This window comes from Triticum urartu, chromosome 5A, assembly GCF_056163025.1.
Source record: "Triticum urartu cultivar PI428250 chromosome 5A, HENAU_Tu73, whole genome shotgun sequence".
Classification (NCBI taxonomy): domain Eukaryota; kingdom Viridiplantae; phylum Streptophyta; class Magnoliopsida; order Poales; family Poaceae; genus Triticum; species Triticum urartu.
This window is the reverse complement of record NC_141877.1, coordinates 598,430,623-598,448,363: the sequence shown is the minus strand read 5'-3', so window position 1 is coordinate 598,448,363 and position 17,741 is coordinate 598,430,623. Positions and strand designations below refer to the sequence as shown.

The 17,741-nt window shown below is 46.2% G+C and overlaps 1 protein-coding gene across 1 annotated transcript; it reads left to right on the top strand.

Moving 5' to 3' along the window:
• The first annotated feature begins 14,099 nt into the window (after positions 1 to 14,099).
• On the top strand, positions 14,100 to 15,648 carry LOC147973219 (60 kDa jasmonate-induced protein-like). Its single transcript, XM_087524609.1, has 3 exons — positions 14,100 to 14,164; positions 14,310 to 14,817; positions 15,643 to 15,648. The coding sequence occupies exons 1-3, from the start codon at positions 14,100 to 14,102 to the stop codon at positions 15,646 to 15,648; spliced, it is 579 nt and encodes a 192-aa protein (XP_087380735.1).
• Positions 15,649 to 17,741: the final 2,093 nt, after the last annotated feature.

The following is a 17,741-nucleotide window of genomic DNA, read 5'->3' as shown; positions in this document are numbered from 1 at the left end:
GAGTACATGCATATAACTATATAAGCAACCAGCTTAAGCAGCTGATTAGCTAACATATCAAGTAAACCTACTCTTTTTTTTGCGGGGAGGCAGAGTTGTAAAAAGTTTGTGTGCATTACCTGCCTACCATGTCTAGCCCAAGAAAGAATGCAAGTAACAAACACCAAAAGAAAAAAAAATGGCTCGCCTAAGAAAGAAATGTAACCAATGCCTACCCTAATATAACCACGGGATTCTTAAATGAGCTGTGATGCATGTTCTCGAATTTCTACTCTAGCATAACCAGCTGGGCTCTGAAACAAGGTGCCAATGTTCTGTGAAATGAAGAAACCTAACCAACGAGCCAGCTTGTTCAAAAAAAAAAAACGAGCCAGCGAGCAAGCAGCAGTGCGTTGGTCCTCCTATATAATGATGCAGTCGTCTCGGTCATTTCCCATCCTCACTCGCTCACTCCATCCATCCATCCATATCACTACACTAATAGAAAACAGTGCTTTGGTCCAGGCCGGGTCAGCCCATTAATCCCGGTTCAGTCCAGAACCGGGACCAATGTGGGCATTGGTCCCGGTTCGTGAGCCCAGAGGGTCGGCCGGGCCACGTGGGTCATTGGTCCCGGTTCGTGAGCCCAGGGGGCCGGCCGGGCCACGTGGGCCATTGGTCCCGATTCATCTGGACTTTTTGGTCCCGGTTGGTGGGATGAACCGGGACCAATGGGTCTCGCTCCTGGCCCACCATCATTGTTCCCGGTTGGTGGCTTGAACCGGGACCAAAGGCTCCACTTTAGTCCCGGCTCATGTCACCAACCGGGACCAATGAGGTGCCTATATATACCCCTCGCTCGCGAGCAGAGCACCCCAGTGCTTTGTTTTTCTCTGGCCGAGGGGGAGAGGGCTTGGTGGTGCTCTAGCTCACCTCCTATGCACACAAGGTGTTCGATGGAATGCCCGAGCCACACTACTTAAGCTTTCTCCTCTCCAAGCTCGACCTTCAAGCTCCATTTTCCATAATATTTGTCTAGGTTTAGCGGTCCGTCACGCCCCGTCCCCGTCTTCACAGCCGTCGATCACCCGCGCCGAGCTCATCACCGACGCCACCGTGGTGAGCCTCTTGTTTTATCTTCTTTCTGAAAGGAAAAATATTCTTACTTGTATGTTTACATAGATACTTGTATTATTTTCTTACTTTTATTATTGCATCTTATATAGTGCAATGGTTTTGGTATCCGCCCCCGTCGGCCCTCGTCCTGTCTATGATTCGGATGTGGTATATATATTATCTTTATAACTATTGGTTCATTTATTGTTTATGAAAATTATGCTGACCAACGTGACATAGATTTTATTTATGTAGGATGTATGTGAATCGGAAATGCCAACCGACCCTATTGTCGAGAGGTTAAATTTAGTTGAAGAAGAAAATAATTTGTTGAAGGAAAAAATAAAAAAAATTAAGGAGGAGAAGATGATATTGGAGTTGCATGTTGCGGATGTCGTCGATGATCACAAGATCAAGATAGATGCAATGCGCTTGAAGATTAGAAAGATGCAATGCGCTTGAAGATTAGAAAGATTAGAAAATATGCCATTCATACCGAGGCTTGGTATCATTATGCCGTTGGATCAATTGTTACCTTGGTTGCGATTATGATCGCATTTGTTTTCGCATTGAAATGTTTTACATAGTTTCAATGTATGGTTTAATTAATTAGATGCTCTGGAGAGCTATATGTTGTTAGATGAGAACTATGTATGCACTTTGGTTTTAATGTGATGATGAACTTCTATTAATTTGGACACTTAATTATATATAATGCACGCAGATGAACCGGCAATGGATGTACGGTGACAGACACACCCGCGAGTACATTAAGGGCGTGCATGAGTTTCTCGATGCGACTGAGACAAACAAGCAGAATGGTTTTATGTGTTGTCCATGCACTGAATGTGGGAATACGAGGTCTTACTCTAACCGGAAAATCCTTCACTCTCACCTGCTTTACAAGGGTTTCATGCCACACTATAATGTTTGGACGAGGCACGGAGAAATAGGGGTTATGATGGAAGACGGCGAAGAAGAAGAGTATGATGACAACTATGTGCCCCCTGAATACGGTGATGCTGCAACGGGGGGAGCTGGTGAAGATCAAGAGGAACTAGATGATGTGCCCAATGATGCTGCAACGGGTGAAGCTGCTGAAGATCAAGAGGAACCAGACGATGTGCCCGATGATGATGATCTCCGCCGGGTCATTGTCGATGTAAGGACGCAATGCGAAAGTCAAAAGGAGAAGCTGAAGTTCGATCGCATGTTAGAGGATCACAAAAAAGGGTTATACCCCAATTGCGAAGATGGCAACACAAAGCTCGGTACCGTACTGGAATTGCTGCAGTAGAAGGTAAAGAATGTTGTGGCTGACAAAGGATTTGAGAAGCTACTGAAAATATTGAAGAAGAAGCTTCCAAAGGATAACGAATTGCCCGACAGTACATACGCAGCAAAGAAGGTCGTACGCCCTCTAGGATTGGAGGTGGAGAAGATACATGCATGCCCTAATGACTGCATCCTCTACCGCGGTGCATACAAGGATCTGAACGCATGCCCGGTATGCGGTGCATTGCGGTATAAGATCAGACGAGATGACCCTGGTGATGTTGACGGCGAGCCCCCCAGGAAGAGGGTTCCTGCGAAGGTGATGTGGTATGCTCCTATAATACCATTGTTGAAACGTCTGTTCAGAAACGAAGAGCATGCCAAGTTGATGCGATGGCACAGTGAAAACCGAAAGAAAGATGGGAAGTTGAGAGCACCCGCTGACGGGTCACAGTGGAGAAAAATCGAGAGAAAGTACTGGGATGAGTTTGCAAAGGACCCAAGGAATGTATGGTTTGCTTTAAGCGCGGATGGCATTAATCCTTCCGGGGAGCAGAGCAGCAATCACAGCACCTGGCCCGTGACTCTATGTATGTATAACCTTCCTCCTTGGATGTGCATGAAGCGGAAGTTCATTATGATGCCAGTTCTCATCCAAGGCCCTAAGCAACACGGCAACGAAATTGATGTGTACCTAAGGCCATTAGTTGAAGAACTTTTACAGCTGTGGAATGGAAACGGTGTATGTACGTGGGATGAGCACAGACAGGAGGAATTTAACCTTAAGGCGTTGCTGTCTGTGACCATCAACGATTGGCCCGCTCTCAGTAACCTTTCAGGACAGACAAACAAAGGATACCACGCATGCACTCACTATTTAGATGACACTGAAAGTATATACCTGGACAAATGCAGGAAGAATGTGTACCTGGGCCATCGTCGATTTCTTCCGACCAACCATCAATGTTGAAAGAAAGGCAAGCATTTCAAAGGCGAGGCAGATCACCGGAAGAAGCCCGCCATGCGCACCGGTGATCACGTGCTTGCTATGGTCAATGATTTACACTACGTAATCTTTGGAAAGGGTCCCGGTGGACTAGCTGTTCCGAATGACGCTGAGGGACACGCACCCATGTGGAAGAAGAAATCTATATTTTGGGACCTACCCTACTGGAAAGACCTAGAGGTCCGCTCCTCAATCGACGTGATGCACGTGACGAAGAACCTTTGCGTGAACCTGCTAGGCTTCTTGGGCGTGTATGGGAAGACAAAAGATATACCTGAGGTACGGGAGGACCTGCAACGTTTGCATGAAAAAGACGGTATGCCTCCGAAGCAGTATAAAGGTCCTGCCAGCTACGCTCTTACAAAAGAAGAGAAAGAAATCTTCTTTGAATGCCTGCTCAGTATAAAGGTCACGACTGGCTTCTCGTCGAATATAAAGGGAATAATAAATATGCCAGAGAAAAGTTTCAGAACCTAAAGTCTCATGACTGCCACGTGATTATGACGCAACTTCTTCCGGTTGCATTGAGGGGCTTCTACCGGAAAACGTCCGATTAGCCATTGTGAAGCTATGTGCATTCCTCAATGCAATCTCTCAGAAGGTGATCGATCCAGAAATCGTACCAAGGCTAAGGAGTGATGTGGCGCAATGTCTTGTCAGTTTTGAGCTGGTGCTCCCACCATCCTTCTTTAATATCATGACGCGCGTCCTAGTTCATCTAGTCGACGAGATTGTCATCCTGGGGCCCGTATTTCTACACAATATGTTCCCCTTTGAGAGGTTCATGGGAGTCCTAAAGAAATATGTTCATAACCGCGCTAGGCCAGAAGGAAGCATCTCCATGGGCCATCAAACAGAGGATGTTATCGGGTTTTGTGTTGACTTCATTCCTGGCCTTAAGAAGATAGGTCTCCCTAAATCGCGGTATGAGGGGAGACTGACTGGAAAAGGCACTCTTGGAAGAGACTCAATAATATGCAGGGACGGATATTCTTGGTCTCAAGCAAACTACACAGTTCTACAGAATTCTACCTTGGTGACCCCGTATGTCGATGAACACAAGAACAGTCTGCGCTCCAAACACCCAGAGCAGTGCGACGACTGGATTACATGTGAACACATCAGGACTTTCAGCAGTTGGTTGGAAACACGTCTCAGAGGTGACAACACTGTTTGTGATGAGTTGTACTTGTTGTCCAGGGGACCATCTTTGACTGTATTGACTTACAAAGGATACGAGATAAATGGGAATACATTTTACACGATCGCCCAAGATCAAAAGAGCACCAACCAAAACAGCGGTGTCCGCTTTGATGCAGCAACCGAGAGCGGAAAGGACACATATTATGGTTACATAGTGGACATATGGGAACTTGACTACGGACCTGATTTTAAGGTCCCTTTGTTTAAGTGCAAATGGGTCAATCTGTTAGGCGGCGGGGTACAGGTAGACCCACAGTACGGAATGACAACAGTGGATCTGAAAAATCTTGGGTACACTGACGAACCGTTCGTCCTAGCCAATGATGTGGCACAGGTTATCTATGTGAAGGACATGTCTACCAAACTAAGAAAAAGAAAAGATAAGGAAGGGAATACATCATACGATGAGCCAAAGCGCCACATAGTTCTTTCAGGAAAAAGGGACATCCTGGGAGTGGACGGCAAGACAGATATATCTGAAGATTATGAAAAGTTTAATGAAATTCCTCCCTTCAATGTCAAGACTGACCCAAGCATCCTGATAAACAATGAAGATTATCCATGGTTACGGCGCAATAAGCAAATGACACAAGCGAAGAAAAAGTGAAGACTTTCTCCCACAACTATTATGATGATACCATGCCAACTTTGTAACACACGAACATGCTACCATTGTCCGTTTTGTATATGCACATGCTATGTGGGTGAAATTATGATACCATGCCAACTTTCAACTTTTTCAGAGTTCATTTGAAATGCTTTCATGTCTTATGGTTCGGCCCTCGTAATACCATGACCATTAGTCCCTGGCCCATGCCAACTTTTAACTTTCAACTTTCTAAAACTAATGGCACTAACAGAAAGTTTATAATTTTGCTCCTCGCCCTTGGCCCATGACCATTAGTCCTGGTTTGTGCCACAAACCGGGACTAAAGGGTTGGTCCTCGTTGCGAGCAGAGTTTAGTCCCACCTCGCCAACCGAAGGGGGCTCACACTGGTTTATAAGCCCTTCCCTCTCTGCCTTGTTGAGCTTCTCTCAAAGTGAAAATAGATGCCCTAATAGAGAAAAGTTTAACCTAAATTCATAGTAAATTTCTCTGAAATTCATAAAAATTTACTAGGAATTTAGGTTGAATTTTCTCTATAAGCGCATCTATTCTCATTTTTTTAGTAAGTTAATCACAAACTTGTGATTCAAACAATTTTCAAAGAATTCAAATTTTAACTATTCAAATTTGAAAACTAATGGCACTAACAGAAAGTTTATAATTTTTCTAAAACTAATGGCACTAACAGAAAGTTTATAATTTTGCTAACCTAAAAGCAAACAGAATTAAAAATTAAAGCAAAAAACAAAAGAAAATAAATAATGCAAAAAACAAATCAAAAAATAGGAAAAAACTATTTTTATAGTAAAGTTAATCACAAAATAAAATAAATAAAGCAACAAAGAAAACAAAAAAACTAAAAAAGTGTTTTCAAATTTGAAAACTAATGGCACTAACAGAAAGTTTATAATTTTTCTAAAACTAAAAGCAAAAAGAACAAAAAATAAAGCAAAAAACAAAAGAAAATAAATAATGCAGAAAACAAAACAAAAAAACTGAAACAAAATAGCAACAATAAGTATTTTGTTGTAAGTAGAAACAAAATAAAATAAATAAAGCAACAAAGAAAACAAAAAACAAAAAAAGTGTTTTCAAATTTGAAAAGTAATGGCATTAACAAAAAGTTTATAATTTTTCTAAAACTAAAAGCATAAAGAATTAAAAAATGAAGCAAAAAATAAAAGAAAATAAATAAAGCAACAAAAAAACAAAAAAATGCCACCTAATAGGCCCCCACAGCCTGAATACGACTAGAAACCCATCCAAGGGCCAGGATTCAGGCCCGCAGGAGGCCCAGGAGGCCCACAGGCATAGTAGTGAAAATTAGGCCCGTAAGCCTGCAATGGAGAGGAGCTCGAGAGGGGTGCGGCAGTGGGGCTTATAAACCACTGTGCACCCCTCTCAACTAGCGAGGTGGGACTAAACTTTCGACGCAGCAGCCGCACAAGGCCTTTGGTCCCGGTTGGTGGCACCAACCGGGACTAAAGGGGGCCATTGGTCACGGTTCGTGGCACAAAACGTGACCAATGCCCCCCTTTAGTCCCGGTTGGTGCCACCAACCAAGACCAAAGGCTGCCGCTTCCCGCCCTTTAGGCTGCTGAAAAGAGGCCTTTGGTCTCGGTTGGGGCGGCCTTTGGTCTCGGTTGGTGGCACCAACAGGGACTAAAGGGGGGCATTGGTCACGGTTTGTGCCACGAACCGTGACCAATGCTCCGTCTATATAAGCCACACTTGTGAAAATTTTGGTTCAGTTTCTTCGATCCCGCCCCGACGACGCCGCCAGGCTGCCCGTGCTCGCCGTCGCCGCCCCGAGGTCGCCATCGCCGTCACCGCCCGCTCCTCAAGCCCGCGCCGCCCCCGAGCCATTGTCGCCCTTGAGCCCGCGCCGCCCTCGAGCCAGCGCCGCCCCTCGAGCTCACTGTCGTCCCCAAGCCCGCGCCGCCCCTCGAGCTCGCCGCCGTCCCCAAACCCGCGCCGCCCCCGATCTCGCTGTCGTCCCCGAGCCCTCCTCCCAGAGCCCGTGCCGCCCTCGCCGCCCTCCTCCCCGAGCCATCCGCCGCCCTCGCCGACGCCCTCGCCGCCCCCGCCGTCGCCCTCGCCAGTCAACCTCGCTGCTGTGAGCCGCCGCCACATGTTTATCATTTTTTTTCATTTTTTTGTACGTATATATAATGTATATATGTATGTGGCTATATGTATGTATAGATGTTCATATATGTGTATTATTTTTTTTGTTCATATATGTATTTTTTTTGTTTATGTGTATTATTTTTTTTGTTCATAGCATTTTTTGTTCATATTTTTTTTCATAGCATTATTTCCATGTATATATGTATGTGGCTATGTATGTATAGATGGATAGCATTTTTTTCCATGTATGCATGTCATTGTCGATATACCCCCTCCCCGTTAACTTCGACAGGAGGGGGTCGATATAACCCTCCCCGATAACTTCGACATGAGGGGGTCGATATACCCCCTCCCTAATAACTTCGACATGAGGGGGGGTCGAGAACTAGTTTAGGGGGTCTAGGGTTGAGAACTAGTTTAGGGGGTCGAGGGAAGAAGGGGAAGAAGAGGGAGAAGAAGAGGGAGAAGAAGAGGAGAGGAAGAAGAGGAAGTCTTCTCCTCTATTCTTTCTTCTCTTCTTTTTTCTTCTTCTTCCTATATGTATTAGTTTTTTTATTTAGGTTGTTAATTAGTAGATATTAATTTTGTTCATATATGTATGGATGCATGTGATATGTATGTATGTATGCATGTATTGGGTATGTCGTTGTCGATATACCCCCTACCCGATAACTTTGACATGAGGGGGTCGAGAGGGGCTCTAGGGTCATCGAGGGGTCGAGGGGTCCAGGGTCATCGAGGTTTCGAGGGGTCGAGGATCGCCGAGGGGTCGAGAGAGGTTTCCTAGTGTCAAAGTATTGAAGAAATCTATGGCTTCATCATTAGCCGGAAGTAACCAGGGCATGACGAAGTCCTCCAAAGTTATTTTGGAATGGTGTCCCGGATAGGATAATTTGCCTTTTTGTATGAATTTCAGCAAAGGCCTTCCAAATAACGATATTTGGAAGGTTCTTGCTGAACTTTGTACCAAAAAGCGAATTATCTTATCTGGGACTCCGTTCCAAAATAACTTTGGAGAGCTTCGTACCATCATGCACCTGTTACTTTCGCCTAATGATGAAGACATGGTTTTGTTGAATTCTTTGACACTAGGCAACCTCCCGACCCCTCGGCGACCCTCTCGAACATGAGAGGAAGAAGAGGATAAAAAGAAGAGGAAGAAGAAAAAAAAGAGGAGAATAAAGAATAGAGGAGGAAGAAAAAAAAAGAGGAGAAGAAAGAATAGAGGAGATCTTCTCCTCTATTCTTTCTTCTCCTCTTTTTTTCTTCTTCTTCCTTTTTATTTTATCGGGAACGAGGGTCGTCGAGGGTCGCCGAGCGGTAGAGGAGAAACCCTAAATAGAAAGTATCGTCGGTGTGAGATACATGTACCGTCGGTGTCGGACACTACATCCACGTCCCACAAGTGGCGCGGGCTTCGACGCCCACGTCACTTGTGGGACGTGGATGTAGTGTCCGACACCGACGGCCACATGTATCTCACACCCGCGATACTTGCTATTTAGGGTTTCCTCTACCGTTCGGTGACCCTGACCCTCGACGACCCTCGTTTCCGATAAAATAAAGAGAAAGAAGAAGAAAAAAAGAGAAGAAGAGAAGAATAAGGAAAAAAAGAGGAGAAAGAGGAAGAAGAAGAAAAAAAGAGAGGAGAATTCTCCTCTTTTTTTTCTTCTTCTTCTCTTCTTCTCTTTTTTTTTCTTCTTCCTCTTTATTTTATCAGAAACGAGGGTCGTCGAGGGTCAGGGTCGCCGAACGGTAGAGGAAACCCTAAATAGAAAGTATCGTCGGTGTGAGATACATGTGGCCGTCGGTGTCGGACACTACATCCACGTCCCACAAGTGGCGCGGGCTTCGACGCCCACGTCACTTGTGGGACGTGGATGTAGTGTCCGACACCGACGGCCACATGTATCTCACACCCACGATACTTGCTATTTAGGGTTTCCTCTATCGCTCGGTGACCCTCGACGACCCTCGTTCCCAATAAAAAAAAGAGGAAGAAGAAGAAAAAAAAGAGGAGAAGAAAGAATAGAGGAGTAGGAGAAGAAAGAATAGAGGAGTTCTTACTCCTCTATTCTTTCTTCTCCTCTTTTTTTCTTCTTCCTCTTCTTTTTTTATCCTTGAAGCGTTGTCGAGGCCACCCCAAACCCTAGAGAAGCAGCGGCGAGGCCACCCCAACCCCTAGAGAAGCAGCGTCGAGGCCACTAATTAATATTAGTTCTACGTTTTTTCCACTAATATATCCATCTGTCATGTTTGAATAATAATTGCCATGTTCTCAATATTTGTAGAAACTATGGACACCGCCCGAGACGAAGTACAAGAAGAGTTGTTGGGGGACATAATCGCACGAGGAAGTGATGCCATCTGCTCATTGTTTCTCAACGAGACTGATGGTCTGGAAGCAGCTGATTATGAGGGCTCCGGTGACCTAATGCTGGTGCAAGAAGGAGACCGTGAGGACGGCTCCGGTGACCCAACGCCGGTGCAAGAAGGAGACCGTGATGACGTCTCCGGTGACCGAACCGAGTCCGGCCAGGTATATATATTAGTTAAGCTTCTGCTGACTAGCTAATTGATGCATTCATTGTTTTGGTATGTACACATATTAATTAAGTCTTTGTTCTTTTTTCTAGCCCTCCGGATCGAGCACAACTTCGGTAAAGGGACGAGGCCCGAAGAAAAAGTTGAGTTCGTATGAAAAGTTTGAGATCATAGCAATCGCGCCCGACGGCCAACCGATTGAACCCCTCCGGACAAAGAGCGCATTTATTGCTCAGTGCGGGGTTTTGGTTAGGGACAAGATCCCGATCAGCATCCAACAATGGTTTAAGCCGGCTACAGAAGATCCTGAGGTGTCTTATGTCAATGATATGCAGAAAAATGATCTTTGGACTGAGCTGAAGTCAAATTTCACCCTACCGCCAGAGGATAATCCAGAGAAGCCAGTTAAAGAGCAATTAATCAAGTCTTTTGCTCTTAAGAGGATGGCAGAACTATTCAGGAGGTGGAAGAAAGAGCTGAATAAGTTTGTCGAAAATAATGAGACACCAGAATTCAAGGGCAGATATGAGAAGATCAGAGATCACTGGCCCGCATTTGTGGCCCACAAGACATCGGAAAAGAGTAATAAGATGTCGGCGACAAACAAGCAAAATGCTGCGAAGAAGAAGCATCACCATCGCACGGGGTCAGGTGGCTACCTCGTAGCCCAGTCTAAGTGGGCCAAGACTGAGAATGATCTGGTTGATAAAGGGTCGAACCAGAGACAATTAACTGGCCAGACCGTTGCCGGACTTGGTTCTTCGGGGCTGGCGGAACCTTGGACCCTGTAACAGAGAAGTGCATTTGGACGAACGATCAAATGGACATACCAGTCAGGAAGCTTCAGCACTATATCGAAGCAGTGCAGCAAGGGACGTTCTTTCCAGACAGAGAGAACGACGAGCTCACAATGGCCCTCGGGAATCCTGAGCACCCTGGACGGACACGAGGCACCCCAGGCTCCATTCCGTGAAAGGTTGGGTTTCCGGACGCAGGCAGTTACAAATCCCATGAGAGAAGGAAAAAAGTGCAGCAGACCCAGATGCAGGTGCTGCAAGCAAGGGTACAAGTGATAGAGGAACGAGAAGCAAATCGCAGCAAACGTACTGCCGAAGCTTCCCCCGAAGCTACCCCGCCATCTCAGTGGAGAAGCAGCGTGGCTTCCACCGAGCTGCTTCAGCCGGAGCATGCCTTGACGGCTCCTGCCAGCTATCCCGTGGATGCTATCCTGGAGTCTCAAAATTGCCACCTTATGACGCAATGGATGAATTTGAAGGTCAAGGCGGCTGTTGGCTCTGTTTATCCTACTGAACCCGGCGCAACTTTTCACTGCCGGCCGATTCCAGAAGGATATGCTAGGGTGATGGTGAATGAAATAACGGAGGGATTTGAGGACCTCCAGCTTGACCACCCTACCGATGAAGGAGAGACTAGGCTGGGGTCTGCTCTGAAGACTCCATGCCTATGGCGGAAGGAGCTCATCAACCTTCCGAACTGCAAGTCAGGGCACTCCGCCTCCTCCACCGCCTCCTCCTCCGGCGAGTCAGGGTACTCCGCCTCCTCCACCGCCTCCTCCTCCGGCGAGTGACGATCAGGGCACTCGACCGGCTCCTTCTCCAGCGCGTGGCGGCACTCCGCCTCCTTCTCCGCCTGCGCCGACGCGCCCGAGCAGCCAGCCTCCTCCTTCTCCGCCTCGTCAGCAAGGGCGGAAGAGACCTGCCGCCGCTCCGGCTGCTCCGGCGTGTCGTAGTCCTTCTCCTCCGCCTCGTAAGCAAGTAAAGAAGATAACTGCTCCGTCTGCTCGGCCGGCGTCTAGCAGTACAGCCAGAGGCGGGAAGACATACAGATTCGGTCCTTCTCTGAAGACTCCAGAGAAGTTACCATATGAGAGGACCCCGGAGGAGAACGCCGAGATCGCACGAACCGAAGTGGATGACTGGTTTCAAGGGTTGAAAGCAAAGAGACATCCACTTCCGGATGAGAAGGTAGATCCGGTGAAAGCGAAGCACACTCTGGCTGCCCTGACAAAACCACCCAAGTCTCCGCCGAAAGGAAACTATGAGCGCATTATTGGAAAGGAATTTGCCGAAGCGGAGCGGTCGGGAAGTACTGTCAGTGATCAAAGGCTGAAAGAACGACGAGCTGGGAAACAAATTGCCCAGCTCGGCGAACAAGCGAAGCAATCGTGCCCCCCGCTCAAGGTGCCTAGCCACAACGTCGCTAATGATCCGAGGATGGTGCCCGGTTATAGCAATCTTGCAGATTACCTGCCCGACGATGTACATTATGAACCCATGGAGGTGCAGATACAAAGATACGAGTACGGGAAGCCTCTCGTCAAAGATGAAAGATCTCTATCAACGATGATGCGAAGATTGCATGATTGGTACTTGAAAATCTGCAGAGACTCTGGGGGGAGGAGTACTTTGTATGTGAAAGTAGAAAAGGAGCATGACCTCGTTGGAATTGAACTATTGCCTGTTCCATTTGAGGAGTTCTATTAGTTTTTCAATCAATTGGCCCTCGATAAAACAACGGTCGCCTGCTACTGTCTGTAAGTAGTACTACTTCTGTCATTAAGTCTCTCTATATAGCTCAGCTCTTTCATTGCATGTATTTATAATCATCCTCACTATATTATGCAGATTAAAGATCGCCGAATTGAAGAAAAGACAAGTCGGTGATATTGGGTTCATTAACACATATCTCATAGATGCAACTCAGGTTAAATTTCGTGCCGCAGCTACCGAGGCCAACTTGCTACGATCGTTGGTAATAAATGAAAACAAAGATATAATACTCTTTCCTTACAACTTCAAGTGAGTGTTACTGTCTTGTGCGTATTCGGTTTCCCTTATATATTAGTCAAGGTTATAGTAATGTAATTGACGAGTTATGCATGCGTGTGCAGTTTCCACTCCTAGAGATTAAGCTTGAGCAGGGACTAGTAACCGTCTTAGACTCAAGATGAAAAGATCCTCAGGACTATGCAGACATGACTCAAATACTCGAGAAGTAAGTTAAATCGATCATTATCCACCATATCAGCAACTTTGTTCATTTCCTGATATATCAAGTAATTGTTTTCTTTGTTCGGCAGGGTTTGGAGAAAATTCACCAGAAAAGCTCCGGGACTGCCGAAGGAGCTGCAATTTAGACATCCGAAGTAAGTATTATAGTAGCATGTTCCGCGTATCTACTAGTCATTCAAGTGCTAGTTTCATCAATACCATTTGACATTCTTGCTTATCAGTTTGATTGACCTCTATTTCTTATAAAGTGGTTGTGGCAGGAACAAGGGAATGATTTCTGTGAATACTACGTTTGCGAGTCCATCCGCCACACGACCTGTGAGCGGGACTACACTGACGAACAATATGAAGTACGTAAATAACAACATTCACAATTTTATTTTATTATCATCATTTGTGTTGAGTTTCATTCATTCATATATATATGTATTGACCCCCTTCTTTAAATTAGATGTTTCGGAAGCGGGATGAACTCCTAGCACCAGCTCGCATGCGAGCAATTCAAGAGGAATTGGCGGCATTCTTTCTTGACCACGTGATCCCTGAAGACGGAGAATACTATGTGAACCCTGAGTCCGTATGATTATATTTGTAAGAGATAATTATTGTATATATGTAGCCGGTAGTGTCGGATAGATATACGAGAACTTGTTGTTCGACCAATCTCTCGGAGAAGGAGAGGTGGTCGATATCACTTCTCTCTGTATGCATATATGTTCATGACGATCTTCTGTTTCCTTCGTTTGCTTACTAGCTAGCTAGTGTATCTAGTCCTCTCTATACATATGTATAGTACGTAGTGTCGATCAAGTACGGACATAAGAGAGGACACTTCTCTTTATTAATTATAGCTAGTTAACACAATATATGAAACACCTAAATTAACCCCCCAAAACCCCCCAAACCCCCCCCCCCTTCAAAAAAAACAAAAACCCCAACCACAGAAATGCTGACGCGTGGATGCCTATTGGTCCCGGTTGATGCCACCAACCGGGACCAAAGGGTCTCCTGTCTGGGCCCCGCGCACATGCCACGTGGAGGCCCATCTGTCCTGATTCTAGATTGAATCGGGACTAAAGGGACAGGGCATTAGTACCGACCCTTTAGTCCCGGTTCCAAAACCGGGACAAAAGACCCTTACGAACCGGAACAACAAGCCCTTTTTCTACCGGTGCTAGCTAGTAGATCTGGATCGTCGTCGAGAGGATGCCGGCCGCTGCTCGAGTTTGGATGGTGGAGGCCCTCTTCATCGGGGCCATGTTGCTCGCAGTGTGTGACGCAGCCACGTTCGCGACCGACCCGCTCGATCCACGAGCATGAGTGCCCAGTTCATCTCTTGCTTTTGTTTTGCTGCCTCATTCTAGATCGATGCTGACTAGTACGTTTGATCTCTTTTTCTTTTTTGTGAACGCGCAGGAAGTGGTACAAGCCCTACGATCGTGTCTCGTGCAACCTCTTCGCCGCGCGGACGGGCCCGGCGTACAGGCACTGTCCCAAGGACGTGCTCACTCGAGCTGTCCACTGGGGGAGCGGGAGAAGTGCCTTCCACCGGCCTGTTCTTGCCCGGCAGACCCTGCCACAGCCGCCTCGTCGGTGGATTATGCTCGAGGTCCACGGCGCCGGGAACCAGGTGGCCATGCTGGCAGTCCGGGGGGACAACTTGTACGTGGTGGGCTTCGCGGCCCAGTCGGGTGCCTGGTTCGTCTTCGAGAACCGGGCCAACCTCATCCCCTCGGCCACAGTCCTGCCGTCCAGCGACAACTACACCGGCTTGGTCGGCTTCGGCGGCCACAAGAACTTGGAGCAGCTCCGACTCGGCCGGACGACCACGCTTCGGGCAATCGCCCACCTCTCTGGCTTTGCCGCCGACTATGCGCCGGACGCCGACGACGGGTGCATGCGGCGCGCCGTGGCCACGCTTGTGGTGACAATATTTGAGGCCGCTGCGCTCGCTTCGCCCCGATACAGCAGAGCATATCCGACAACTGGGTCAACGGAGTCACGTTCAAGCCGCAGCAGTGGCTTGTGGTCCAGTGGAGGACCGTGTCGTGCGCTCTGCTCATCTCCAGGCAGCACGGCGGCCAGTGGGCGTCGCCAGAGACGGCGGAGCTCCGGGGGTACACATCACCACACGGGCCCAGGCGGAGGCCCTTGTCAACGTGCTTCTGTGGCCCGGTAACACTGCGTGCTCAGAGCCCATCGCTCTGCGGGCCTAGACTCTACCGCCTTTCTCTCCGTACGTGGAGATGATGCTGTGCTAAGAAAAACGTAGAGATGATGCTCTACAACAAATAAATAAATAAGTAATATTATTGTACTTTTTTATTTTTGAGGGGAAGGTATTATTGTACTTGGATGATTTGTAATGACTGCTTCCTTTGAGCCAAGAATAATATTCTGCTATTTTCGTGATTCTTTTTTCTTTTTCTTTTGTACTCTCTTCTATGAATTTTGTCTATCATTTTATGGTGCCTAGCTATGTTACAAGACTAGAGGTTGTGGTCTCTAACTAAACACTTTGCCAACTTTATATGAGACTAGAAACATTACCAAGGTGATTTTTGTTTTTTGCAATGATATACTTACATGGGTTTTTATACAATACTAAATTAAATAAAAACTTGCTTCATTTTTTTTATATGAGCCTGAACAGTGTAGGTAAAAAAAACATCCATTGCTTTGATTTTCTTTTTGCGGTTTAGATTGTTAGTTAATCTTGAATAGTATATCAATTTGATTATCTTTGTAGGTTTGATTGGCCCTTGACATTTGTGTGTAGAGGTAGCAAGAAATTTTTCTTTCTTTTCGGAGGGTGGTCATTGGCTTCTTCTCTGCCTACATGCCAAAACTGTAGGTTAATTTTCAGAGGGTGATTTTATTGGTACAGTGTACCTCCTTTTATGTTGTAATCATTTGCTTCTTTTTTTTTTGGTTCCAAGTTTGCTTTAGCAATACCATTAATCATTGTGGTTGGATCATCATATTTTTTTCCACTAGAAACAGTATCATACTAAGTTTTTTCGCAAAAAAAAGGGTACTCCCTCTGTAACAAAATATATGACGACTTTTTATGCCATATGCAACACCAAAAAATGTCTGGCACAGATGGAGTATGAGTGATTGTAATTCCTTTCCATTTGCTAGTGCAGTTTTGACATTAGGCCATTATCAGCACCTTTTGTTTGCTGGGATTTGAATTTTGATACGGGATGACCATTTGGATTCCATTCCATGCGTGCATGCTTCTAGGGTATTCTTTTCTATTTGTTTGCACAATATTTGCATAATACAATTTAGGAGTGGGTAGCGTTGCCGCCGGTGAGATGGCTTATGCCACCGCCATGGTACCCCTGCCTACGGCGGGCATCATTGGCCGTACTTCTCCCTCGTGGTGCCCCTCTCAGGCGCCCTTCCGCTAGGCGGACCTCGAGGATGACGCGTGGTGAAGCTGGCGCCGCCTAAGTTCGACGACTTCCTTATGCTGGCATGCCCGATGCATGATAGCCCGGAAGCTTCTTGCCCTATTCCGAAGGGGTCCCGACGTCCAGTCCCGTGGGTGGTGACCCTGCAAAGGCTACCGGTAGTCTAGCACAGGCGGCACCTGCCGCGCCCAGGATTTAGTTGCGGGGTGCGATGGTTGTGCTCCCACCAAGGAGAGTCATCGTTCGCTCACCGGCTCGGCTCTTACCTATGTTGCGTTGTGAGCTATTGCCGTTGACCGCCTGTCCTGTGACAAAACCGTCTCTCCCATGGACATGTTCGACTAGGGATGCCTTGTTGCGTGGGCGTGTGGACGCATGTGCAGTGGGACGGCCCACCATGGCCTAAGGCGGTGTGAGGGGCGATCACGTGCTGGGCTGAGATGGGTTGGGCCTGGTGGGTGCGGCTACATGTTGCCTATTGCTAGGCGCATGGCTACCTGGATGCGCGGGAGCTATTTCTCGCATATAGTGAGATACATGTTCCCCTCGCATGAAGGTATTTCTCCCTTGCATAGATAGTGGGCCGGCTCATTTATTCTTCTCGTTTTAGTTTTTTTTGCCTTTTTGCATTTGTTTTTTCCAGTTTTCTTTTTTTTTCTTTTTTGTTGTTATCTTTTGTTTCTTCCCATGTCCTCTTTTTTTTCTTCGTTATGCTTTGGTTTTATTTTGTTTTTTCTCGTTCTTCTTTGTTTCCTTTATGTTTCTTTGTTGGTTTTCTTCATTTTAGGTTTAGTTCAACACATGTCTAATTATTTTTAGTGCCCAGTCTACATTTTCAATGTACACGTGAAACATTGTTTTTTAATACACATTGTACATTTTCTCGAATACATGATGCACATTTTTTTAACATGTTACAAACACTTTTTTGAAACATGTTCAACATTTCTTTCAAATACACGCTGAACATTTTTATGGTAATAAATTTTTTAGAAATTCCGCACACATTTATTAAAAACATGATTAACATATTTTTTTGCATGGTCTAGATTTTAAAAAATGTTTTATGTAATTTTTTTAATATATACATTTAGAAAATTTGGAAGTATAAACCAAATCCAAAAAATAAAACAAACAACAAAAACATAGAAACTGAAAAAAAAATCAGAAAAAAGGTTGTGGCCTGTGCCTGACGCGCTGGGGCGGCAGTCTGGTGTTCGCTTCAGGCGAGGCTGCCCTACGTCTCGCTAGGTAGGCACACCCGCCTCAACTTTGTTTTTTCTTTTAGGGATGCCTCAACTTTGTTGTATCGCTTGAAGCGAGACCTAGCCCAGCCTCGCTACAAACCGCCGCCCAGAATGGCCGGCCCAGCAGGGACCAGATATGACTATAGCGCTTTTTTATCGTCCTCTTCTATCAAAGTTTT